At 40.7% G+C, this 27,455-nt stretch overlaps 2 protein-coding genes and 2 long non-coding RNA genes across 4 annotated transcripts in view; 2 read left to right on the top strand and 2 right to left on the bottom strand.

Moving 5' to 3' along the window:
* The first annotated feature begins 441 nt into the window (after positions 1-441).
* Positions 442-1,817, top strand: LOC120436383. The gene is made up of 3 exons (XR_005610369.1): positions 442-580; positions 1,354-1,446; positions 1,664-1,817. It is a non-coding gene; the product is annotated as an uncharacterized LOC120436383 (long non-coding RNA).
* LOC120436382 lies at positions 579-2,527 on the bottom strand. The gene is made up of 4 exons (XR_005610368.1): positions 2,390-2,527; positions 1,811-1,983; positions 1,621-1,713; positions 579-1,240 (listed from the first exon to the last, which is right to left on the bottom strand). It is a non-coding gene; the product is annotated as an uncharacterized LOC120436382 (long non-coding RNA).
* Positions 2,528-6,442: 3,915 nt separating this feature from the next.
* Positions 6,443-27,455, top strand: part of LOC116314066 (NLR family CARD domain-containing protein 3-like) — a 52,418-nt gene continuing 31,405 nt past the window's right edge. Inside the window, exons 1-3 of the mRNA XM_039607323.1 lie at positions 6,443-6,501; positions 6,586-6,687; positions 8,204-8,282. Of these exons, the coding sequence (XP_039463257.1) occupies positions 6,638-6,687; positions 8,204-8,282 (129 nt within the window). The 5' untranslated portion in view covers positions 6,443-6,501; positions 6,586-6,637. The remainder of the gene's footprint in view (positions 6,502-6,585; positions 6,688-8,203; positions 8,283-27,455) is intronic.
* Positions 20,382-24,560, bottom strand: LOC116332754. Its single transcript, XM_039607325.1, has 11 exons — positions 24,322-24,560; positions 23,188-23,274; positions 22,708-22,848; positions 22,431-22,570; positions 22,204-22,340; positions 22,003-22,096; positions 21,760-21,859; positions 21,386-21,642; positions 21,113-21,299; positions 20,814-20,941; positions 20,382-20,728 (listed from the first exon to the last, which is right to left on the bottom strand). Exons 1-11 carry the CDS (start codon positions 24,440-24,442, stop codon positions 20,411-20,413), a joined length of 1,710 nt encoding a protein of 569 aa, XP_039463259.1. The 5' UTR covers positions 24,443-24,560; the 3' UTR covers positions 20,382-20,410.

Below are 27,455 nucleotides of genomic sequence, written 5' to 3'. Positions count from 1 at the left end.
GATGGTAGTGAAAGCAGAAAATGACAAATGTAGTTCAGCAGCAGCGTTTAACACATAAACTCAGTTTAGAAGTTAAAAACAGCAGTCTTCTCTGTGGTGCTGTGTTGGTCTCCTACAAAAACAGAGCTTTGAATAACCCACACTGTGAAAATATTTCTGAATGGAGTCTGAATAACACATCTGAGGGAGACTGTTTGCTTTAAGCTGCTCTCACATAAACACTGGACTCTCATAGCTGTGTCACACCTGTTTATGGACAAAGTCGTGTGATCATGAGAGTCATGTGCTGACGTACTATTTTAATGTTTAACAGGTGTATCGGGAAGGGGAGGGATAACCATTGAAGCAGCTCACATTCAGCTATCACACCTTTTCTCCTCATAGGGGTAAAAAAGTTTTTACTGTCCCCCTTTCCTGAGGAAAAAAAGCCAAATGCCAGCACACATCTGAGAGCGCATGTGGAGTGTGTAATCTGAAGGATTAAAGAAATAAGCTGTTTTACTTTATCAATTGCTGGACGCATTAATGAATCTTTTACAGTGACTTGCCTAATTACGGGATAGGGCTGATACAAGTGCAGGTTGGTTTCCCTTATATACATAACTTATTATTTTACTGGAAAGAAATATTTATGTAAATTTCAAAAAATTCTTCTAACATTTTTTCTACATTCAGAATGTTATTGGGTTTTTTTCATGAATGCTGTTAAAAATTGACTTGTATAGGCTTGAAATGCACTTTGATAAATAACTCAACACAAATAATAACTGGCTGATTACTTTACATAATTTCAGTTGAGGTGTGCAAATGTGCTAGCATGTTCTTTTAACATTTCATGAAACACGTACTTATGCTTATAGAAGGATAGGCTCACACATTTTTTGTGCATGTCTCTTTGAGAGGTATTTTGATAAGTAAGTGTTAAAACAGAAGTGATCACACTTTTGTTTAATCATTTTTTTTGAACTTCCATGTCTGAGTCCAGGCTCTGCACAAAGGAGTCATACCACTGAAGACCAGTAACATGAAGCTGGCCTTGTACCTGCCAGGCTGCTTGTAGGACAATACGTTTCCTGTCTGCACTAGTCCAAATTTAGATCTGACAAGTGGTTTCTCCATACTCATGCCCATTGTTTTCACTGGTGGCATATGTAGCAGGTCAAAGTCACTGTATGCCTCTGCTACCTGAAGCACTGACAGGTCAGGAAGAGGGCTAATCATTCTTCTGAAGAAAGTGTTCCTTTGAATAAAACATATCACACAAGCGTATTATATTGACACCACAATGTGTGAGGCAGTAAAACAGCAAAAAGTATCTGTGTTGACAATATTTACTCTAATCCTTCTCTACAGACTTGGCCCTGTACAAGCTTAACTACCAGCATCTTTGCATGTGGACCTGGTTTTATACCCTGTGAAGTTGAGAACTATAGATCCAGAGTAAAGGTTAGGTGCAATGTAATTTTTTTTTTTTTTTTTTTTTTTACAAATACATTATAGTCATACTTGAGGGCTGTCAATATAATAAACGTAGCTCAGAGCTAGCTATTACTGTATGACAGGCATTTAAATTAACTATCCAGTAAGAAACATACACATGTGCACCACTTTAAAACTTACATCTGTCTGAGGTGTGTGCCATTGCTGTTCTGATTAAGTACAGGTGTAAACTGGAGGAACCACTGGCACACTGAGCTGGGAGAAGTGGGCTGTCTGGAATAGCAAAACAACTGCATGGTTGCCATGTGCAAGTCACAGAAGAGCACCTGCACATCATCATAATTACAGGAACTGCATTGTGGAGGACTACCTGGGGATGGGTGATTTTCAGTCATTGGTGCAGGGAGGTGGCTTGAGGGGCAGTGCCAGGGAGGCTGGCAGGGCAGCTGAAAGCAATTCAATAATTATGCTCTCCCTCTTACTGTGTCGCCGGGAGGAAGGAGGAACAGGTCGAGACAGCTGGAAAGCTGTCAGGATAAGAAACTAAATAAATAAAATACAAAATTGTAAATAAAAACAATCACAAACACGCCGAGTGTCTTGGGGTCTTACTGTGATCAAGCCATATTTTGCACAAACTGAACAGCTTGAACTGCAAACTTTCAGAACACTTCAAGTCGATCTCAGTCAGATTACCAGTGCTGCCCTATTTTTACACTATGAGGCTTGTCATGCTACTTCATAGATCTGAAGCGAAAAGCTGGTACAGTAATCTCTCCAGTTACCCTCTCTGTTTGACACTAACAACAACAAACACAGATTAAAGCAATAAGTACAAATAGAAATTTAAACCTGTATGATCAAATCTTACTCTTGAAATTATATCATTTTCCCCTTTACTTCTATAACATCTTTTACACCCTAACCCTATTAACACAGAACACGTTACCTGCTTCCTGTATTTACATCATCCAATCAGCGAGCTGAACATTCTCACGTGGTTTGTAGTGACGCGTTTAGGTTTGCTTGGAGTTCATTTCGATTTTTCTCCGTGTGAAAACCGCAGGATAAAGCTATGAGTTTACAAACTCGTCGGGTGACTCGGACCAGAGTAAACGAACTACATGTGTGAAAATTCCCCGAGAGAGTGCCTCCGTACACCGATGCATCATCAGGAGGGGCGGGTTCCTTGGCAGCTGAGATAACGCTAACAGCAATCTCTCTAGGTGTTTCCTTCCTGCTCAAAGTTTCTTCTTCCTGAGGTTACTGTCTGATGATCGTGTCCGTGTGAAGGTAATGTTAGCAGTCTGTAATGTTTTCCCGGCTAACATTAGCTGTGTGCAGAAAGTTATTCAGGCTGATGATGTTTCAAACAGCAGTTCGTGGCTGCTGACTGTAGTAAAGAGACCTCTGGTAGACCTTAAATGCCCTTACTTAGCTTGGCTCTTAGCGTTCCTGTCAGTTTGGCACAGTTTAGAAATGCAGAGAGACATAACACGAAGCCAACAGGACTTTATCAGTCCTGTATCAGTTAACTAATTAGCTTCCTCTGCTCTCACAGGGGCATGAGTCTATGCACCGCTGATATCCCTCACGTACAGTAACCATTACACTGCCTTCAGACAGCGAAGCCTGTAACAAAATAGGTTATTGAGTATACTGAGACCATTTAAAGAAGACTGCATACGACTCACAGTTTACAGCTCAATGGAAGAATTCAGATGTTGAGATGCAACATATTCAAAATAGAATTTTTACTTTTTTCTTGCTTAGCTGATTATTTTTTTGTAAATATTACAGCTTGTTTTCTCTTCTTTTAACGGTCTTAAAATATTCAGTTGCCCTTTTTAAACAATAGAATAGATACACTCTTGTTTTCACCACAAATGTTTAACAGAAATGCTATTACCTGGTTTGTTTTGATATGGCTGCATATCTTAAGGATGGTTGCACTGAGTTACGCTGAACTCTCTGGATTTACTGTGTGAGAATGCTGGGCAGTATGCACAAAAAATGTTTTTATTTCTATTTCATATATAAGGATAAAAATACATTTGATTATTTCTATTTTATATCTAATATCTCTGCTTTTCTTTATTTATATGGGTAACACCCCCTCCAATCCATTATCAGAATAGTTGTCCAAGAGCCAAGGAGCACTTGTGGAGAGTTATAGAAAGGAATCAGCATGTATAAGTGTTTCAATGCACTCAACCACCATCGCCTGTATGAATGCTCACCACACAAGATGCTATAGCGGAAGAAACAGCATGTTGAAGTGTGTTTTTGAAGTTTACTGATCAACATTTAGACAAGCCTGTGAAATGCTGGAAGAATAAAGTCTGGAAAATGTATTGAGACATTCTTGATAAAAAATCTGCTGCCGCCTACCAGGATGATGAAGATGAAACCAGTGTGAACATTTCACCAGGACAATGATCCCAAAAAGAGATTCAAGGAAACTGTCAGTTGGTTTTGGAGACAGAAAATTAAGCTGCTAGAATAAACCAGCCAATCACCTGACCTTAATCCAACTCAAAATCTATGGAAAGAACTAAAGCTCAGAGTTCATGGAAAGGCTCCACGAAACCTTCAGGATTTGAAGACCTTGTTTTAAGAAAAATTAAACAAACTTTTCACATTGCGAGTCTAGCTTTTTCTTGTTTTTTTTTTTTTCTTGTCTCCCTGTTAGTGTATAGAATGGCGTTTGTACTACACATTTTTTATTGCAAGAATGATACCCATCATTAATATCTAAACTTATAGTGTTTAGATAATAAAGTCTGTCATACACTTGTTCTTGTGGATGCACCCGTTCATTGCACCCCTCACAGAGAGTGACTGAAGCTGCAATGGCTGTTTCTGCTTTGACCAAGAAGATGTGGATATGAAAACAATGATTGTACAGCACTTGTCTCAGAGCTCCTGATGCCTTCAATTCACCCCCTTCAATGCAATGCCAGTCCTTCTTGCTCTGCCAGTAAACTCCAGAAAATACTGTTATGGTTTACGTCTCATTAAAGTCTATAGACTTCTCAATGTCTGTTATTATGTGTGACATTGCCCTAACATCAATCACAAGTCCTTTGTTTCAATCCGCAAACTTAGAGTTCACCTGTCTTGAATGCTAATGTGTTGTCTTCAGTGCCAGTTGTTTGTTTTGCATTGGCTTTCTTTCTTCATCTCCAGTTTGAATCTTTATGAGTGGAAGGAAAAAAAAGTGCAGCACCATTTCTGTCCTCTGGATTTGCCAGGTTATTTATTTATTTTTTTGGCCACAATTATATCAGGTTAACATTACTTTGGAGTCTGTCCTTCTTTTTGTCTGTCCTTCTTACTGGGACACTTTGCCATAGTGTTCTTCATTTTTGTAATCTTTTTCATTGTCTTAATCCTCATTGGCCTCTCTCATTCTTTAGAGTAGGGGTGGGCAATTCCAGGCCCCGAGGGCCGGTGTCTCTGCAGGTTTTAGATCTCACCTTGGGTCAACACACCTGAATCACATGATTAGTTCATTACCAGGCCATGTAAAACCTGCAGGGACACCGGCCCTCGGGGCCTGGAATTGCCCACCCCTGCTTTAGAGGCAGGGGTGGAGAACTCCAAGCCTCAAGGGCCGGTGTCCTGCAGGTTTTAGATGTGTCCTTGATCCAACGCAGCTGATTTAAATGACTAAATTACTCCCTCAACATGTCTTGAAGTTCTCCAGAGGCCTGTAATGAGCTAATCATTTGTTTGACCCAGGGAAAAACCTGCAGGAAACCAGCCCTTGAGGCCTTGAGTTCCCCAGCCCTGCTCTAGAGGTGCCCCAGGAACTTTGCCTCACATAACACGTAGTTTTTATAATCTCTGTAGATGTATAATCTGTGTTAACTGCTCCCTTCTGGACCCATAACCTGTTGGCACAGCCATCATAATTTGATTTTTTAAATTTAATTTATTACACATGCACACTCATACATGTCATAGGTCAAAGTGTAAGTGTAAGAGTATATCCCCAACAACTTGTGCACAACTTAACAAAAGCTGAGTGTCTCACTTTCAAGTCTTTGTTTATAATTGAACTATGACTTGAATATGGTTTTGGTGAAGACCTCAAATAGAAACAGCTTCTATGACTGATCATAAATCCACTGAAGTTGATCAATAAAATCCTCTAAATGTGTCATTGAGGCTGCAAAAAGTTTTAAAATGTTTAAAATATCACCACACTTTAGAAATACTCAATTAAAGTGTTACTGCATTTAGAGTATGACTTCCGTTATATGTGTACATACTCATATAAGTTCTTGGCTGTGCTCTAATATTAATGTCACTAGTTTTCCGCGTGAGTCCATGGAGTTAACAACAGTTCAAAATCAGGACTTAATCTCTAATCATAAATAGTTCTACAGAAGTTCTCAGAGCTGCTATCAGCAGTTTTATGAATCCTCATTTTTTCAGATCCTAAACACCACATTTAAAAGTTTGATTCTGTTCATCTGGACGTAGTGTTTTCATTGGGAGAAACGTTTCGTCACTTAACCAAGTGACTTCTTAAGTCTCAGGTGACCGCAGGTTTCCCCAACCTTAAACAGTACATTTGCATAATGAATGAAACCAGCCCACTGAATGAACAATGGGCTGTGAGGTCAGTTTCTCTATCATTAATATGCAAACAGTCATGATCATTGATCAAAGACCATTGATAAATAGCCATGAGTACCATTCACAGAGAGTTGGGGAATGGCTGCAATCCCAACATTGTAAGATGGCGAAAGATGTACCCTTAGGCCCCCTCCTTGAGATGGACTTTCCCTTTTCATGTAAATGGCCTCCTTGTCTTGAGAAGGCCAGCTGTGGCAGAAAAGAAGCAGCTGGTATTTGGACAGCACGCACGATGAAAAGGAGGATTTCAATTGATGTGCACATGAATGATTTGTGTTTTCTCTGCAGGCGAAGGTAAAAAATGTGTGTGAGCTGATGTGGATGTGAATTCAGCAGCATGGATCAGTGTGAGGTCAGAGAGGAGGGAGTCCCTCCCTCTAAAAGAGACAGAGAGAGCCAGGACAAAGCTCAGAGGTGAGTTGACCATCTCTAACTGTCCATGACTCTTCTCCATGTCACAGATCAGCACTCACATCACTGCACCATCATTATTCACAGGAACCAACCTGGACCTGAACCCAGCTGTCTTTCCTTCAAGAGTGACCAGTCGATGCCTTTTTATATTGAGTTTAAAGAAGGCTGCTGTTCTCATGCAGAGAGGTAATGTGTGTCTTAATGCTTTTGGTGAGTTGGTGTCTGTGAATAAATCCTCCATCATGTTTAATGTCAGCTCAGCGCTTTCTTACACACATTTCTATCTTATGTGAAGTGGTGTGTGTTGGAGTGTTTCCACAAACACAGCAGTCGGAGTGTAAAGAATGGATGTTGTAGGAGGTGTTTCTGTAGTGAAGAGGCTGAGTGTCTGTAGGACTCCAGCTGCTCCAGCAGGTGTCTCCTTTGTGCTTTGCTTCAAACACAGTGTAGGTAGGAGCTTCCACTCAGGTGTTTCAGGTGTTGCTGGATAAAGGAGGACAAACAGTTTAGTGAGCGCTGCTTTGATGTCCTGCTGACAAGTTTGTTTTTATGGAGGTTTGTGGATTCTTGCAGGGATAAAATGAAGAGCAATTCAATTTATTTATATAGCACTCTTCACAGGATAAAAACCACAAAGTGCTTCACAGTCATATAAAACAGATATACATAAAATACACCAAAAATCAAACATACAGCAAAAAATCTAATTAAAAGCCAATCTAAATAAATGAGTCTTAAGCTGCTTTTTAAAAAAATAAATACAAGCAAGAGCATGAACTGTGAGCACTGAACTTTTAATCTAAAACCAGAAGAAAAAAGTTTAGACTTTGTTTTGTCTAGAAACTGGTGTACTATAGTACAGCAAGTCCCTCAGTTCCAGCCTTCGTGTACATCCCCTCAGTGGCTTTTATTCTAGCAGCTTAATCCCCTGAAGCTAAGTTGATACTCATGTGTTTGTCTGCTTTAACAGAAAAGAAATGGCTAATTAGAATAGTTACCTGTAAATATATCCAACGATGAGTTACACAGGTTACCAGAGTTATCGGATAATTATATTTCTGTGAATGTGTTTCTGTGGTAGATCAGTTAGTAAATTTTCTTGGGTTGTCACTCACTCTGATTCAGTTTCCTGTTAATGAGCTAACAGAGAATAGCCTTTCTGCTGTTACTAAAGAAAATATTTCCCATCAATTTGTCAAAATGATAACTTGACTTTATGGTGACCTTTGAAGTTGCCCTATGGCATGGGCCCAATCCAGATCAGTCAAACGTGGCATGGTTTTAGCCAACCCCAACTGACCACTGTAGCAGGGTCCATGCTCACAGGCACCAATCAGCTTCTGATTGTCAGTATCTGGGATACCAAAACCTCAAAACGGTAGTCAATAGCAGAATAATCTGTTTGAAATTAGCAGAGAAGACTTGGTAAGTTTTTCACTCATATACTCAACTATGCTGCTCAACCCATACCATGTTTGGCAGCACAGCATGACATGAACTTTGTGTTAGTGTTTTGAAAAACACAAGTCGTAAAGAATGCAAAAAGCCACTGACCTTCACTTAACTATCAGATACTACAAGGCACTTTTAGAGCCCCAGCTGTGTTGCTTTTATTTATGTTTTCTTAAGGCACAGGGAACCATTAGCATACAGGATAGCCAGCTCTATGTTTTGTCATTCATTCTTTACAATTCCTCCACAGGTTGGACCAGCAGAGCTCAGAAGTTCCCAATGATCAGTCTGCCCAGCAGGATCAAACACAGCTGGACTCCATATTTATGGTCTGTACATGTACAACTGCTACAATACTAAACTTATTTTCTGTTTAGTCATCTCTATGCTGGGTGTGTGGATTGTGTTGTGGTTTAGGAGATGGAGCCAGTTGCCTAGTTGTCTGCAGTAGTGGAGATGAGGTGAAGAAAATTGTATGAACAACCAGGCATGACCTATAGAGAGAGAGAGAGAGAGAGAGAGAGAGAGAGAGAGAGAGAGAGAGAGAGAGAGAGAGAGAGAGACACACACACACACACACACACACACACACCCACCCACACCTCTCATTGAATGGTTTTACTTCATTTTTACTACTTTCTACGTTGCAGGTATATACTGAAGACATCAAATACAGTGGCTTGCAAAAGTATTCGTCCCCCTTGAACTTTTCCACATTTTGTCACAATACAGCCACAAACATGAGTCATTTTTATTGGAATTCCACGTGAAAGACCAATACAAAGTGGTGTACACATGAGAAGTGGAACGAAAAATCATACATGATTCCAAACATTTTTTACAAATAAATAACTGAAAAGTGGAGTGTGCGCAATTATTCAGCCCCCTGAGTCAATACTTTGTAGAACCAGCTTTTGTTGCAATTACAGCTGCCAGTCTTTTAGGGTGTGTCACTACCAGCTTTGCACATCTAGAGACTGAAATCCTTGCCCATTCTTCTTTGCAAAACAGCTCCAGCTCAGTCAGATTAGATGGACAGCGTTTGTGAACAGCAGTTTTCAGATCTTGCTACAGATTCTCGATTGGATTTAGATCTGGACTTTGACAGGACCATTCTAACACATGGATATGTTTTGTTTTAAACCATTCCATTGTTGCCCTGGCTTTATGTTTAGGGTCGTTGTCCTGCTGGAAGGTGAACCTCCGCCCCAGTCTCAAGTCTTTTTCAGACTCCAAGAGGTTTTCTTCCAAGATTGCCCTGTATTTGGCTCCATCCATCTTTCCATCAACTCTGACCAGCTTCCCTGTCCCTGCTGAAGAGAAGCACCCCCAGTTGTTAACAATGGCTTTCTTCTTGCCACTCTTCCATAACGGCCAACTTTGTGCAGTGCACGACTAATAGTTGTCCTATGGACAGATTCCCCCACCTGAGCTGTAGATCTCTGCAGCTCATCCAGAGTCACCATGGGCCTCTTGGCTGCATTTCTGATCAGCGCTCTCCTTGTTCGGCCTGTGAGTTTAGGTGGACGGCCTTGTCTTGGTAGGTTTACAGTTGTGCCACACTCCTTCCATTTCTGAATAGTCGCTTGAACAGTGTTCCGTGGGATGTTCAAGGCTTGGGAAATCTTTTTGTACCCTAAGCCTGCTTTAAATTTCTCAATAACTTTATCCCTGACCTGTCTGGTGTGTTCTTTGGACTTCATGGTGTTGTTGCTCCCAATATTCTCTTAGACAACATCTGAGGCCGTCACAGAGCAGCTTTATTTGTACTGACATTAGATTACACACAGGTGCACTCTATTTAGTCATTAGCACTCATCAGGCAATGTCTATGGGCAACTGACTGCACTCAGACCAAAGGGGGCTGAATAATTACGCACACGACACTTTGCAGTTATTTATTTGTAAAAAATATTTGGAATCATGTATGATTTTCGTTCCACTTTTCACATGTACACCACTTTGTATTGTTCTTTCACGTGGAATTCCAATATAATTGATTCATGTTTGTGGCTGTAATGTGACAAAATGTGGGGAAGTTCAAGGGGGCCGAATACTTTTGCAAGCCACTGTATATGAAGAAAGATATGTCAAAGTGTCCACCCTTTGGCACTATAAACCTTTGGTCTTTTCTCAGTGAGCTTCAGTCACCTGTGTAAGGTTTTCACTTACTTGTTTCTTGTCATGGTTCATTTGTGGAATTTCTTGCCTTCTTAATGGGGTTGAGACCATCAGTTGTGCTATGTAGAAGTTAAGGCTGTCAGGTATTGTTCCAACCTATTTGAAAACTGATAGCTGATTAGTTCTTGCCATAATATGAATTCTAATTATAGAGAACAACAGTCCATCATTACTTTAAGAACTCACACTTTGAATGTGTCCCCAAGAAGCTGTTGCAAAAATTATCAAGCGCTACAACAAGACTGGCTCACATGAGGACCGTCCCAGGAAAGGAAGACCGAGTCACCTCTGCTTCTGAGGATAGATTCATCTGAGTCACCAGCCTTAGAAACTTTCAGAACTTTTTTCCATAATAAATGAAATCATCTCTATAGATTTACTTTGGTTATTAGAAGTTTCGTAGTTCCCAGGCTTGTCAGGTCTTTGGTATATCTTTTCCACTCACCTTTTGCTTCTGAAGTGGTTGGTTAGGACTAGAGATGGCACCTTTATACCTGTATGCAAAAAAACACTGCACCCAAAATATGTCATAGTTGAGCAATACTGACTTAGACTTACAGCTTAGACTTAGAGCTTTTTATTGTCATTGTGCAGTTTCTTGCACAGCGAAATTGGGTAGCTGGACCACAAAGGTGCTAAAGTAAGAAGAGAAACCAATATACAACGAAGGGGGAAAAAATAAATAAGTAAATAGAATAAAATAAAAAGCAGTGTATATGTATACATATGTGAGTGAAACTATATACATTGGTGTATTCAATTCAATTCAATTCAATTCAATTTTATTTATATAGCGCCAAATCACAACAAAAGTCGCCTCAAGGCGCTTTATATTGTACAATAGATCGCACAATAATAAATACAGAGAAAACCCCAACAATCATATCATATGACCCCCTATGAGCAAGCACTTTGGCGACAGTGGGAAGGAAAAACTCCCTTTTAGCAGGAAGAAACCTCCGGCAGAACCAGGCTCAGGGAGGGGCGGCCATCTGCTGCGACCGGTTGGGGTGAAGAAGGAAAACAGGATGAAAGAGATGCTGTGGAAGAGAGACAGAAATTAATAACAGATATGATTCAATGCAGAGAGGTCTATTAACACATAGTGAGTGGCTGGAAAGGAAAAACTCAATGCATCATGGGAATCCCCGGCAGCCTACATCTATTGCAGCATAACTAAGGGAGGATTCAGGGTCACCTGGTCCAGCCCTAACTATATGCTTTAGCAAAAAGGAAAGTTTTAAGCCTAACCTTGAAAGTAGAGATAGTGTCTGTCTCCCGAATCCAAACTGGAAGCTGGTTCCACAGAAGAGGGGCCTGAAAACTGAAGGCTCTCCCTCCCATTCTACTTTTAAATACTCTAGGAACAACAAGTAGGCCTGCAGAGCGAGGCGAAGTGCTCTAATAGGGTGATATGGTACCACAAGGTCATTAAGATAAGATGGGGCCTGATTATTTAAGACCTTGTATGTGAGGAGCAGGATTTTGAATTCAATTCTGGATTTAACAGGAAGCCAATGAAGGGAAGCCAAAACAGGAGAAATATGTTCTCTCTTCCTAGTCCCTGTCAGTACTCTTGCTGCAGCATTTTGGATTAACTGAAGGCTTTTCAGGGAGTTTTTAGGACATCCTGATAATAAAGAATTACAGTAGTCCAGCCTGGAAGTAATGAAGGCATGAACTAGTTTTTCAGCATCACTCTGAGACAGGATATTTCTAATTTTAGAGATGTTGCGCAAGTGGAAGAAAGCAGTCCTACATATTTGTTTAATATGTGCATTGAAGGACATGTCCTGGTCAAAAATGACTCCAAGGTTCCTCACAGTGTTACTGGAGGCCAAGGTAATGCCATCCAGAGTAAGAATCTGGTTAGATACCATATTTCTAAGATTTTCAGGGCCGAGTACAATAACCTCAGTTTGATCTGAATTAAGAAGCAGAAAGTTAGCGGCCATCCAGGTCTTTATGTCTTTAAGACATTCCTGCAGTTTAACTAATTGGTGTGTGTTACCTGGCTTCATGGATAGATAGAGCTGCGTGTCATCTGCATAGCAGTGAAAATTTATGCTATGTCTTCTAATGATGCTGCCTAGGGCAAGGATGTATAATGTAAATAGAATTGGTCCTAGCACTGAACCCTGTGGAACACCATAATTGACCTTAGTGGGTGAAGAGGACTCTCCATGTACTTGAACAAATTGGAGTCTATTAGATAGATATGATACAAACCACTGCAGCGCAGTACCTGTAATACCTACAGCATGTTCTAATCGCTCTAATAGGATATTATGATCAACAGTATCAAATGCAGCACTAAGGTCTAGCAGGACAAGCACAGAGATGAGTCCACTGTCAGAGACCATAAGAAGATCATTTGTAACCTTCACTAAAGCTGTTTCTGTGCTGTGATGAGCTCTGAAACCTGACTGAAACTCTTCAAATAAGCCATTCCTCTGCAGATGATCTGTTAGCTGTTTGACAACTACTCTTTCAAGGATTTTTGATATAAAAGGAAGGTTGGAGATTGGCCTGTAATTAGCTAAGACAGCTGGGTCTAGAGATGGCTTTTTGAGTAAAGGTTTAACTACAGCCAGCTTGAAGGCCTGTGGTACATAGCCGATTATTAGAGATAGGTTGATCATATTTAAGATCGAAGAATTAATTAATGGCAGGACTTCTTTGAGCAGTTTTGTAGGAATGGGGTCTAAAAGACACATTGATGGTTTGGAGGAATTAATTATTGAAGTTAACTCAGAAAGATCAATTGGAGAAAAAGAGTCTAACTTAACATCAATGGTACTAAAAGTAGCTGTAGACGATATTACATCTGTGGGATGATTATTGGTAATTTTTTCTCTAATGATAAAAACTTTATTTGTGAAGAAGTTCATGAAGTCATTACTAGTTAACGTTAAAGGGATTGTTGGCTCAGTAGAGCTCTGACTTTTGTCAGCCTGGCTACAGTGCTGAAGAGAAACCTGGGGTTGTTCTTATTTTCTTCAATCAGTGACGAATAGTAAGATGTTCTGGCTTTGCGGAGGGCTTTCTTATAAAGCAGCAAACTATTTCTCCAGGCTAAATGATGATCCTCTAAATTTGTGACACGCCATTTCCTCTCCAGCTTACGGGTTATCTGCTTTAGGCTACGTGTTTGAGAATTATACCACGGAGTCAGGGACTTTGGATTTGAGACCTTAGTTTTCACAGGAGCTACAGTATCCAGAGTCGTGCGTAGTGAGAAGGTAAAATTATTAACAAGATAATCAACCTCTGTTGGAGTAGCGTTCAGATAGCTGCTCTGCTCTATGTTGGTACAGGGCATTGAAGATGATAACAGTGGGTGGATTATATTCTTAAACTTAGTTACAGCACTTTCAGAAAGACATCTACTTTGATAAAGTCTACTCTCCATTGCTGTGTAATCAATTATTGTAAATGTAAATGTTATCAGGAAATGATCAGACAGCAGAGGGTTTTCAGGAAACACTGTTAAATGTTCAGTTTCTATGCCATATGTTAAAATGAGATCTAGAGTGTGATTAAAGTGGTGGGTGGGTTCTTTTACATTTTGAGAGAAGCCAATTGAGTCTAATAACAGATTAAATGTGATGTTGAGGCTGTCATTTTAGCATCTACATGGATGTTAAAATCACCCACAATAATTATTTTATCTGAGCTGAGCACTAAATCAGATAAAAAGTCTGAGAAATCAGACTGAAACTCTGTGTAAGGCCCAGGTGGACGATAGATGATAACAAGTAAGACTGGTTTCTGAGTTTTACAGCTGGGGTGGACAAGGCTAAGCATCAGGCTTTCAAATGAATTAAAAGTCTGTCTTGGTCTTTCGTTAATTAATAGGCTGGTGTGAAAAATTGCTGCCACACCGCCCCCTCGGCCTGTGCTTGAGGTTTCTGGTAGTTAGAATGACTCGGGGTGTTGATTCATTTAAACTAACATAATCATCCTGCTGCAACCAGGTTTCTGTAAGGCAGAGTAAATCGATTTGTTGATCAATTATTAAGTCATGTACTAACAGAGACTTGGAGGAGAGAGACCTAATATTTAATAATCCACATTTCATTGTTTTACTCTTTGGTTCAGATGTGGATTCTGTATTGTTCTTTCTTTGTGATTTTCTATGTTTAAGTTGTTTGTTGCTGGTTTTTGGTTTGTTTTTTGTCTGTTTGGGAGCTGACACAGTCTCTATGGAGATGGGTTTTTGGGGGGTAGCAGGAGGAGAGAAGCTGCAGAGAGGCGTGTAAGACTGCAACTCTGCTTCCTGGTCCCAACTCTGGATAGTCATATTTTGGGAGTTTAATAAATTGGTCCATATTTCTAGAAATGAGAGCTGCTCCATCCAAAGTGGGATGGATGCCGCTCTCCTAACAAGACCAGGTTTCCTCCAGAAGGTTTGCCAATTATCTATGAAGCCCACATCGTTTCTGGGACACCACTCAGACAGCCAGCAATTTAAGGAGAACATGCGGCTAAACATGTCACTCCTGGTCTGATTGGGGAGGGACCAGAGAAAACTACAGAGTCCGACATTGTTTTGGCAAAGTTACACACCGATTCAATATTGATTTTAGTGACCTCCGATTGGCGTAACCGGGTGTCATTACTGCCGACGTGAATTATGATCTTACTGTATTTACGTTTACAATTAGCCAGCAGTTTTAAATTTCCTTCAATGTTGCCTGCTCTGGCCCCTGGAAGGCAATTGACTATGGTTGCCGGTGTCTCTAGCTTCACATGTCTGAGAACAGAATCGCCAATTACCAGAGTTTGACCCCGGTGGTGTGTGCCGAGTGGGGAAAAAGCAGTTGAGACACATGAACAGGTTGGTGGTGTACCTGGGGCTTCAGTTTAAGACTATGCTTCCTCCTCACCGTCACCCAGCCGCCCTCTTTCCCCAGCTGCTTGGGGTCTGCCGGGGAACAGCTAGCGGGGCCTACGCTATCTTCGGCTGCACCAGCTACAGGGGCCTGGCTAGCTACGGGTGAATGAAGGGTGCAAAGCAGAGTCTCCAATTCAGTAATCCTGGCCTCCAGAGCTGCAAATATGCTACATTTGTTACAGGTATCATTACTGCTAAAGGAGGCCGAGGAGTAACTAAACATCTGACACAATGAGCAGGAAAGTGCAGGAGGGACAGGTGAAGTAGCCATGGTGCTAACGAGTCGGCTACGAGCTAAGCTAAGCTAGCGAAACAGTACAGAGACAGTGAGTGAATACTTTGGCTATAAATTAGGCAGTGAGCACACAGAAAGGGTGATTCAGATGAAGCACGTTAAGATTATACTATGAAAAAGGGATGTATCAAAAGATTTAAATTAAATTGCTAAGCAGAAAAGCTACTCAGAAACACCACTGTGTTTGAGCAGGAACAGGAAGTGATACTATACCGCAGAGCGAGCGAACACCAAGTGACAGCCTTGAGCATTGAAACAGACTGGGACCAAAATAATTGCACGAGTCAAAAATATTGCACAGAACATGGAAAGACTGAGATATTGCACATAGATGATCAACAGCAGTGTCAGAGTATATGTCTTGGGGAAGTCTTTACACACTCTTAGTTTGCATTAAGAGTTCTGACAGCCCACGGGAAGAGGCTGTGCTTTAGTCGGTTTTGCACCTGATGGATCTGAGCCTTTTACCAGAGGGCAGGATGTTGAAGAGGTGGTGGTTAGGATGGAGGTGGTCCTTTATAATTGCCCTGGCTCTGGAGAGACATCTTGAGCTGGCAATTAAGTCCAGGGAGGGGAGTGGACAGCCGATCACCTTCTCTGCAGTTCTGATGACCCTCTGTAGTCTCTTCTTGTCAGCTGTTGTGCAACCAGTGTACCACACAGGGATGGCGTGCATCAGCACACTCTCGATAGTGGCACGGTAGAAGGACACTAGGAGTTCAGTCTGCAGCCTGTTCCATCTCAGAACCCTCAAGAAATGGAGGCGCTGCTGGGCTTTCTTTACTAGGGCTGATGTGTTTGTGGACCAAGATAGGTCCTCGGATATGTGGGTGCCGAGGAACTTAAAGGAGGACACCCTCTCCACATAGTCACCTTTTATGGATAGGGGAGGGGGATCAGTTCTTGTTTTGCGGAAGTCTATGACCACTTCCTTTGTTTTCTTGGTGTTTAGGGTGAGGTTATTGTAGTTACACCATTCTGACAGTCGCTGGACCTCATCCCTGTAGGCGGGTGTCATCATCGTTGGTGATGAGCCCCATCAGAGTGGTGTCATCTGCAAATTTGATGATGATGTTGCACGGGTGCGTAGGGGTGCAGTCACTGGTGTAGATGGTCTATAAGAGTGGACTCAGCACACATCCCTGTGGTGAGCCAGTGCTGAGTGACAGGGTGGATGATCTCTGGTTGCCAACCTTGACTGATTGTGAACGGTCTGTGAGGAAGTTTTTGATCCATGCACATGTAGAGGGGAGGGGAAGTCCAAGTTTACCAGCTTGTCTATAAGAATGTCTGGGATGATAGTATTGAAGGCCGAGCTGAAATCAACGAAGAGCATCCTTACTGATGTCCCAGGATTCTCCAGGTGATGCAGAGCGGAGTGGAGAGTGGTAGGGCTGTTCGATATAACGATATATATCGGATGACGATATAAAAACGTCTATCGTTTCATTTTACGCTATCGTTTGTTTCGTGGTGTCGCAAAATAAACTGTTTACGGCAATATTTTTTTCACCGTTTTGACGGTCACTGTAGTGGCTATATTAATGTCTTAAAGTTCTCTCTTTCTCTTATATTTCATATAACCACACTACAGATGGACAAGCGCCTGTTTTTTATGCGTTGTCGTTAGCAACAAAGACGGCAACACCATTGCGTGCCCGCTTGTTTATGTTCCACATAAACCTTTCACAATAAAGCTCAAGATCCTGTTGAGACTTTTCAAAATAAACTGAATCACATGAAAGAGCAGATTATTTACGGATGAGAAGTAAAAAAGAGCCGCCAGGTGCTAAAAAATAAACCTTAGACTCAAACGTTAGAACAGGCTTTTCCCCGCAGCACACCGTGTAATATATATTCACAAAGAAAACGGTGGCCGTTACAACTTATGTCTAAAAATTTATCGTTTCATGCATCGGTTAAAACACCCGACTCCACACAGTAAAATTCGAAGAGTTAAAATAACACTTAAAGAGTTAAATTTAACACTGGTCCCGAGTCTATTTGGTCCCATTCGGAATTGGTGTTAAATCAACTCTTTCTATAGTGTTAAAATTTTAGAGTAAAATTAACTCTAAATAGAGTAAAAATTTAACACTGAGTAACACCGCAGAGTGTTAAATGAACCTAACACTACTAGTAGTGTCATATTATTTACTCTATCATAGTGATAAATTAACTCTATTTGAGTAAAATTCCACTGATTTTTAACACTGAATTGAGTTATTTGAAATTAACACTGGGAGTTCAAATAACTCTGATGAGAGTTGATGTTACTCTATACTGTGTTATTCATACACTAATCTCTAGTGAAAAATTAGCTCTCACAGAGTAAAATTTTAAATTAATTTTACACCACGTAGTGTTACTAAAACTCTTCCTGTAGTGTTACCTTTACACTCAATTTACTGTTTTGCAGCATGAAAACCTGGTTTCTAATAATGCTTTTAAATATAAAACAAGTAAACAAAAACCACAACTAGATAATACATTTAACAGCTTTATTTTGATGTCAGGCTCAAAATATTAAAACATCTCATGTAGTGTACATAAAACACTACACACAAAAACACACTCATAAAACACTTTAAAACAATGAATTTAGTTCGGCATAAAATGACAATATGGAACCACATGCAGGGAGGAATCAGAAGTGCCATACTTCATTTGAAGATCAAATGGTTTGAAGTAACACAGCTCTTTTACGTTCAACACCTTCAGCACCATATTGGGATGCATTCTGACTTTAAATGCATGATAATGGTCATCAAAACACAGGGTTTCCATCAGCTTTCCACAGAGCAATGCAATGTCATCTTTTACAACAATACTTTTGATCTTATAAAACACCGGAATCTCAGACACTACCTCTGTACAGATGATAAAGTCAGGGCGGTACTCTGTACCATGATGTTTTATCCACTTAGCTGAAAAAACACTGGTAGACAACACAGCTCCAAATTTTAAAGCAATTTCTGGACCTTCTTTCAGCTCTCCAAGTGTCACCATCTTTCCTGGTCCTAAAGCTAATCTTTCAAGGCTAAAAGACTCCCAATACATGGCCATACAACTTTGGTGTTTCTTGGCCAATGTCATTGTAATGTTTTTAAAGCTTTTTAATTGCTTCTTAAAGAAGTTATGTTTGGCTTCGTAACGCATGCACCACATGTGCAGAATTGGGCCAATATTTCGTATACTGCGAGGGTAATGTATCATGAAGTGATGCTTTGGTAGGAGACTGAGTGTAGGAAATAACTGCTTAAAGAGCTGATGATGATCAATAATTAAATGTTTGAGGTAGATGGTCATACCTTCTGACAGCACTGGTGAAAACACAATATTGACAATTTGTAGAAGCAGAAGTAGAAGATGCCAGTAGCTATCACCCACCTGTACTAAATCGCCAAACATCAAAGGTACATTACGCAATAAGCACCAAGATTGAATTGCATTTAGTCCTAAATCATTACTGCCATCAAACAACTTTACCCTTGGTGGGCGATTTCGCTGCTGATTGAAGCCATAATCAAAGGCATGTATTCTACCAGCAAGTTGTTCAGCACTTAGGAAGTTCTCCTGAATGTACTGCAGCACAAGTTTCACCTCTAACTGAGCAACTCTCTCCAAAATGTCATGCATGATATCTACAGAAAAATTGTTGGCTGTGTTGAAATATTTAAGTGAATTCAAGAGACAAGTGCGTTTCACACCACATACATGAGGTAGCGTAGGATCTCTTTGTACACTTTCACAGTGCTGCTTATGCATATCAAGAGTTCTTAGTACAACACCAGAATCATCTTCACAGAACACACTTTGAAAACAATCCTTCTCAAGCAGACAAAAACGACAACAATATCGAGCTGCAAATGACTCCACGAACCCAAACAGACTATGCAAGCCAAGATTGTCCCCAGTGACCTGGATTACAGTGCCATGAACCAAGTGTTTAAACATGGGAAGTTTCAGTCCCTCTGTCTCAAGAACTTTCAGATCATTGACAAGTGGCTCAAGGATTGAATTAAAGCCATAACGCTTTGAGTCTTGTGCATGAAAAAGAGCGCACAAATGAATATTGACCAACAACGAATTAAAGATAGGAGGAAAATTCCTTAGTGTAAAGTATATTGCACCTAATTTATGTATACCCTTTTTAGAGCCCAGAGGATTTGCAGTTTCAAAGTCATCATAAAACAGTTGAATTTGTAAGGCATCTTTTTCTGCAGAAAATAGGGGACATCTTTTAACATAGGCAGCATCGATTAAGTCTGCATACACACCTTCTCTGGACATATTCCTCGACTTGAACATGTCGACAACATGGTGGTTTTGAAAGATAGTTTTCAGTGTTTCCAAAATAGGAACATATGCAAACCTATCAGTTACAATGACTTGATCAAAAGTCCCTGTGATCTTGTTTCTTCTACTGTCAAATCTTGTGCCAAGCACCATTTCAACAGGTTCAACAGTTGCCCATTTTTGTTTAAAGTGCCTATTTCGTTTAGCTTCTGAATTTAACAGTGTGAATGGGTTTTCAAAGTTTTCGAATGACTGCTCTAATTTCTTTTTACTTGTAGTGTCCTGTGAAGGTAAGCTCTGTAAAGCTGCAGCTTTAGCCTGAGTATGAATCTCAAAAAACACTTCTTCCATTGAGGAGACAAAACTATTCACAGTAGATTGGCTTAATCCAGCTGCCCTGAGCTGTGCAACAGTAGAGGCAGACATATCCAAAGTGCTCTTATTTGAACTTTTCAACATTTCAGATGTTGTGGGTGTTTCTTCTACATTACTTGACACCACCTCCCCTGTAGTGCTAACTTCTTTAACTGCCACATCAGGCTGCAAATTAACATCAGTGTCAGCCTGTTGGTTGAAATAGTTAAGGTGTTTGGTATTTAAATGTTTTCTAAAACCTGAAAAAGTGCCAAACACACAGCCACAGTCACGCTGGGCACATTTAAGGCGAAGATTTCTTCCAGGTAAGTAACCATGAACTAACCGTAAATGCCTAACAAGCATGTTTGAACCAGTAAACTCAGCCTGACAGACAAAACACTTCATGATGGAGAATTAACCTTCAAGCCCTAACGAAGCAACCTTGTCCTTATTTCAGCAACTCTGGGACTTTCTTTGACTTTGCCAACATCTATATTGTACACAGTGGTTTGGATGAACGTGTACATGTTGTGAAGCATGGTGTTGTAAGATGTGCCAAACACAAAATGTGCTTTAAACAGTTCATCAAAAGCACCAAGTGAAGAGGTAGACTTGCATGGTATGGCATTCTTGTCAAGAATAATGAAGAACTGGTGGATGTCATTCTTTTTCACCCCAACAGCCAGGAGGTAGGGTTGAGTGCTGGTAGTGATGGCATCAAGGTGCTCTTGGATATTTGTTCCAGTCTGAAAAGACAAATACAGACAGGCAATAAGAATCAAGTGTTTCTTAAACTGGTAATTCATACCATAAAAATAGAAAAACACAAACCTTCTTGAAAACCACAAGATGCCTTTCTGCTTGAGAAGCTGACACCTTTCCTGGTCTCTTCCGACCCTGACCAGATGGTGGAATCAGATGTAATAGCAATAGAATCGCTGAGAGGTCACTGTCCCAGCCTGAAAAAAATATTTGTTTTTAATAAAGTTGAATCATCATCATCAATAACAAATTTCAATGCATCTGCATTGACAAAATGTTTGAGTAGACCCAAAATACAAAAGGACAGCTGTTCTGTGACAAACATTATATATCCTGTGAATGTGCTAATCAAAGAAACAACAGCTCACCAATGTCAGCATTAACTTCAGTGGCATCCTCAGGAGAGTCAGCTGCCAGCAAGAGTTCTTCCAGGTCAGTGGTAGAAGGAAGCTTTCTGCCTTGTTGAATAATCTTTCTTTTGAATGTTGTTGGCCACCTCTCCAGCAACCTGCCTGATACATCCTCACCAAACATCAGTACAAAATCCTGTTCGATCTGTAACAAGGATAGAGAATAAAGAATATTTGCTATCTGCAAAAATAAAAAGTGTTTACATTGTCAACGTAATTAAAAATATTCACCAAGCCTTTGATATCTTTGAAACGTGGAAAAACAGACAGTATGTTGCTTGACAGCAGGGGGTCAAGGACCATGTTGTGTCGATAAACAAATGTCAACTTCATCTTCTTGACTGTGTCTTCATCAGCTGAATGTTTCATCAGAGAGATTGCTTCCTTACACTCATCCTCACTCAGCACGTTCTCTGTAACAAACTGCAACTCTCGTCTGACAGTTGGTCCACCACACTGGTCTTCACCCGATGATCCATCTCCTGGTGCTAGACAATATGAAATACAACTTTATTAAAACTAATAACAACATTTGATAACCATTATTAATACAGAACCACAATTTGGAACTGTATTATATGTTTCCACTGAATTATAAATGTTACCTCCAGATGATAATCGCCTCTCTTTAGCAGTGCATCTCTGTATGGTTTTAATCCTCCAGGCCAAGTACCCAGTGCCACTCTCTCCATCATAATAATGTTCCTTGGAGAGTGACATATACAGACATTTTTTATATTAATTTATCAGTAAGTTATGTAACCATGAACAGTTGATAAGGACATACATTTTGGCAGGATTTAAAATTTTGATTTTAGTTGTATCAGTTATTACTGGTAGCTACTTACATAGCCATTTTTTGAGTACGGGTCACTGAGGTAAGGGAAAAAGGTTACAATTCCTCTGGCATACATTTCTTTTGCCTGCCGTGGTGGTGATGTACTGCAAGATCAAAAGGAAAAGAACTAGTCAGCTTCCCTGAAATTAATACAGATTTAAAATAATTTGAAAATGATAGTAAAAAAATCACAGGGCCAGAAATAAATTACCCATTTTTTTCTGTCATGTCAGCTACCAGTATGTTGACCATTTTTCTTCTGGTTTCATCAACCAGGGACTTGGTCCGATTGTATTCATTTATTATACGTTCTCCACCAGGTTTGCTGGTGAGAATCGATTCCACCAACTGGAAAACACAACCACTACAGTTCAGAACACTTAAACTACAAACAAAAATGACACTATTAGAAGAATGTGGAAATCTGTTAACTCTTACTTGCTTAGCTTCTGCATCCAGCTTCTGACGTTTCCTCAAAGGGCTGTCTGAAAGGATGACCGTATCCTGTGAATCTGATGAATGTGGCGATGATAACTGGAACCGCTCAGGAGACACTTCTGCAACAGATGTTTCCAGACCTCAAAAATAGGAGCAGAACAAATCAGTTTGCATGGTCCCTCCATAGACTCATTTTATACACTCTTTGATTAAACAATGTAATAATGACACACACAAAAAAAAGACATCCAATGAAACACACATCACTCAAACAAACCTGTTTCATATTTGATGGTTAGTACCCCGGTTGAGGGATCTGTTACTATATCCTCAAATACATCCTCATGCAACTCAGTCCCTGAACTATCAAAAACTTTCACTCCTTCTGTTACGGCTGGCACACCAAACTTTGCAAATGCTGAAAACAAGCACACAACTTTGTGTAAACAAAAAGATTACATGACATCTAATGTTTTGTAGCTTAAAATGAAGATCATTTCAAGACACTTTTTCAAAAGTGAGTCAGATAAATAAAAGCTAAATTATTAAGTGCCACTAACATGCTTGATAAGTGGTAGATTAAAATGGGTGACACTTACATTATGCAGTTTTTCCCCCACTAAATAGACATAACTAAGATGCTTCCAAAACACAGATCATTTTCAATTAATCATAAAATGCAGTTTGAAGAGATTAAATAACAAAAAGAACTCAAAGCCCCTTGTATATCTTTTACAATACAATGTTGGTTTCTTACCGGCAATCAAAAACTCCTTAAGGCTTGGCACAGATACTCTAACAAATTTCTGCACACCTCCAAGTTTTGCTTTAAGCAGCATGCTTCCTGTAGACAGTAATTTCTTATAGTCAGTGATCTTCATTGAACTACAGTAAACAGAAAATGTGAATATTAAAACAGTGCCATAAATATCAGCAAAACGGCCTTGCAATATTATTTCTTACACTGTATGTTACTTTTATGTCAGTGTAACAAGGTGTTTCGGCTCTTTGGCGGTAGTTTTTAGCCCTATACTAAATGAGTATTTCATCTACAAGATATATAATCCTCAATACAAAACTAAAACAATTCCTACTACTTTTTACCATTTGTCTGATCTAACTTAGCACTAGGGAGTCAGTATTTTGTTCATCTTTAGTTTAACATACTGAACAGTCTGGTAACCAAAATGGAAAAATGAGCGGGGTAACTTTTGTCAATACCATCAACTCACAATAAATACAAACGCTGTCATCTTAAGTTCAAACTACTAAAAAAAAAAGCATTAAAAACTGAATCCTGGACATTTTGGATACTTTATCAAGCTTATAACACCTGCTGGTTGTAATCTTGTAACTAAAATCGCTGAAGACAGCCGAGTTAAAATAAGACAATAACCTTACTGAAAACGACCTCTATATCTGGTACCTAGGTATCAAAAAAAAGAAAAAAAAGAAAGCTGTAACATTTAGTGTAAACTTTTAATTAGTTAATGCTTGGGTTACCTAATTTAAAATTTAATGATAACTAGCGAATTGCCCGCGCACTGAGGTTAGCCAAAATGCTAGTTAGCTAGCTAATGTTAATATATAGATCCCAACACATGGAGGGTTTAATTTAATGGAATTTCGAACATGCTAGAACACAACACAATCACCACTACACACTGAAATAAATTTTGATAACAAGCCTTACAGTCCAACACTGATATCAGTCAACTTTTTTAGCTAATTAACAACCTTACATTAGCATACAGACAGTGTCACATTTGCTTCTGGTACAAAATGAAATATATAATAAACATGGACAAAAGGAATGTAACCTTATTTTAACGTGCTACCTGTGCTTAAAATGTCGAATTGTTGGTTTAATAAGTAAATATGAACAACTTACCCTGCAACTGATGTGAAGAAAATGGCGTCCTGAAAAATCCTCTTGGTTTGAAAACGAGTCTGTGGTGGGAGGAGCTTTCTAGAGTAACGTTGACACTGCCTCTTTTAACTCCACGAATCATCACCCACACTGGGGGGCGTTTTGCTCCAGCTATTGTTATAATGACTCTATTAGAGTAAATACACTTTAACACTGCTGATTTAACACTGGGAAATTTACTGTGCAGCTACATGACGCGCAGCTGGAAACTCTTCCCGCATGTCGAGCTGCCCGAGATTCACAGAATTTACAGAAAATGTTTTGTCATTTATATCGTTATCGCGACGATAGAATTCTTATATCGGGATATGAGATTTTGGTCATATCACACAGCCCTAGAGAGCGGTGGAAATTGCATCCTCTGTGGACCTATTTGCCTTGTAGGCAAACTGGTGGGGGTCGAAGCTGGGTGGGAGGCAGTCCTTTATGTGTTTTAGGACCTTCTCAAAGCACATTGCATCCACTGGAGTCAGTGCGATGGGTCTGTAGTCACTGAGGCTACTAATGGTGGTGGACTTGGGGACTGGGACTATTGTTGATGATTTCAGGCAGTGAGGGACAGAGGCATGTGTCAGGGAGAGGTTGAATAGTCTGGCGAACACAGGAGCCAGCTGTTCGGCACAGGCTTTGAGCATTCTACCAGGTATTCCGTCAGGGCCAGCAGCTTTCCTCTGATTTACTGCTCTGAACACATTGCTGACCTGATGTTGTTAAAGGCTAAATGTGTGGGGGCTGTGCTCAGAGGACGCTGTGGGCAGGGCGGTGTGCATGGTGGGGGTGACTGCGGTTTTCTCGAAGCGGGCAAAAAAAGTGGTTAAGTTCCTCTGCTAACGAGATGTCCATGTTATCTATATTTGTCCCATTGGCTTTGTAATTGGTGATGTGTTTCAGGCCCTCCCATACCTTCCTGGAGTTGTTATCAGAGAGGTGATCTGATAGCTTGTTTGAATAGTCCAGTTTTGCTGCTCTGATGCCTTTTTAAAGGTCTGCTCTTGCTCTGCTGTACATCTCCTGGTCCCCAGATTTGTATGCACAGTTGCGTGCCTTTAACAGTGCCTGAACCTTGCTTGTCATCCAGGGTTTACAGTTGGGGTAGACCCAGACACGCTTTTCTGTGGTGACAGTGTCCATGCAGTGTTTGATGTAACCCAGCACTGCGGTTGTATGAGTCTCTAGGTCATCCTGTTCAAAGACACTCCACTCTGTGAGAGCAAAACAGTTCTGCAATTTAGCGAGATCTTCCTCAGAAAAGGTGTTAATGGTTCTGATGGTAGGCTTTGTCCTTTTCCTGAGTGGTGTGTATGCCGGGACAAGGAGTAGGGAGAGGTGGTCGGACATGCTCAGATGGGGGAGGGGAACAGATCTGTAGGCTTGCTTAATATTTGAGTAAACATGATCCAAGGTGTTACTTCCTCTCGTAGGACATTTCACATGTTGTACAAATTTAGGCAGCACAGTTCTTAAGTATGCTCTGTTGAAATCCCCTGCAATGATGTGTACTCCCTCTGGGTATGTCCGTTGCTGTTCGGAGATCATGTCGTGCAGGTATGCAAGGGCTGAGCTAGCATTAGCGTCTGGTGGTATGTAGACTGCTGTTATTAGAACTGCAGGCAGTTCTCTGGGCAAGTAGAAAGCTCTGCACATGACAGACATTGCCTCTATGTCCGGGGAGCAGACTGTGGTGATGATCTTAGTGTTTGTGCACCAGTTGTTATGTGTGTAAATGCACAAACCTCCTCCTCTGCTTTTCCCCGCTGTAGACTTTCTGTTGCTGCGGTGCATTGTGCGGCCCGCTAGCCGAATGGAGGGGTCGGGAATTCCCTCTCGTAGCCATGTCTCCGTGACGACCAGGACACAGCAGTCGCGGACGATTGGCTGTGTGGCGAGAAGTAGGTTCAGTTCATCGATTTTGTTGTCGACCAACCGTGCGTTGGTCAGAAAGATGCTCGGGAGCGGTGGTTTGAAAGGCTGCTTCTTTAGCCTGGCTAGGAGGCCCGACCGGCATCCCCGCTTTTGTTTGCGTTCCTTCCGCCGCCTGCGTTTCTTGGCAGAGCCGATAACAATCCACGGAGCACCCGATGTTCTCACTATCTCCGGGGAAATGTTTTGCACCCTCTGATAATCACTGGTAATGGGGATCTGGCTGTTATATCCGATCTTGTATAATTCCAGATGGTTGTAGGATAATTTGGCTTCACAATAAGGAAAACAAAAGAAGAAGAAAAAGAGGAGAAATGAAAAAGAAAGGCACCTAAGTGGAGAGCATAGAGCCGCTGCGTCTGTGTGCTACGCCATCTTGAATGCATGATGATCAATGATTAATCTAATATGTCTGTGAAGGTTCTCAGTCATCCAGGTCATTGTAGTCAAAGGAGTTTGCAAAGAAAAGCGTCTGGACTTCTTTAAGTTGCTTGAAGACGTTTCACCTCTCATCCGAGAAGCTTCTTCAGTTCTAAGGTCAAATGGCCGAGAGTCCCAGATTTAAACCTAGTGGGAGTATCCCCCCAAGGAGGGACAAAGGACCCCCTGGTGATCCTCTAATCACATGCGCCAAGGTGTGAAAGCGGGTGTGGGACCTAATCAGCCAGGGTTTCGGGTGAGCTCATTGTGAAACCATTCATGTGAATTCCTGAGGTCAGATGGCCCAGGATGTGAGTGGGCGTTAAGGCGTCTGGGAAGGGAACTCCAAACTGGATTATAGATGGCAGACAGTTGGTGTCGTAAACCACTGCCTCTGTTCAAAGATGGTCGCTCACAGTGGACATAGATGGCCTCTTTCACTCCTCTTTCAAACCATCTGTCCTCTCTGTCCAATATGTGAACATTGGCATCCTCGAAAGAGTGACCTTTATCCTTAAGGGTTTAAATCTGGGACTCTCGGCCATTTGACCTTAGAACTGAAGAAGCTTCTCGGATGAGAGGTGAAACGTCTTCAAACGTCTTCAAGCAACTTAAAGAAGTCCAGACGCTTTTCTTTGCAAACTCCTTTGACTACGATTAATCTAATAAACTTAAATCTACACCATCCTCTGTGTTCTGGTATTCTAAACAGTGATTAGCAGAAATACTAAACAACTTAACTAATAGGGTTGCCA

The sequence above is a fragment of the Oreochromis aureus genome, linkage group 23, assembly GCF_013358895.1.
Source record: "Oreochromis aureus strain Israel breed Guangdong linkage group 23, ZZ_aureus, whole genome shotgun sequence".
Lineage (NCBI taxonomy): Eukaryota > Metazoa > Chordata > Actinopteri > Cichliformes > Cichlidae > Oreochromis > Oreochromis aureus.
This window is presented reverse-complemented; position numbering and strand designations above follow the sequence as displayed.

Coding starts and splice junctions, on each gene's coding strand:
- LOC116332754 (XM_039607325.1), bottom strand. CDS start 24,442: ATGATTCGTGGAGTTAAAAGAGGCAGTGTCAACGTTACTCTAGAAAGC. Junction 23,275..24,321: donor TTCTTCACATCAGTTGCAGG/GTAAGTTGTTCA, acceptor TACTGTCTACAG/GAAGCATGCTGCTTAAAGCA. Junction 22,341..22,430: donor TGGATGCAGAAGCTAAGCAA/GTAAGAGTTAAC, acceptor TGTGTTTTCCAG/TTGGTGGAATCGATTCTCAC.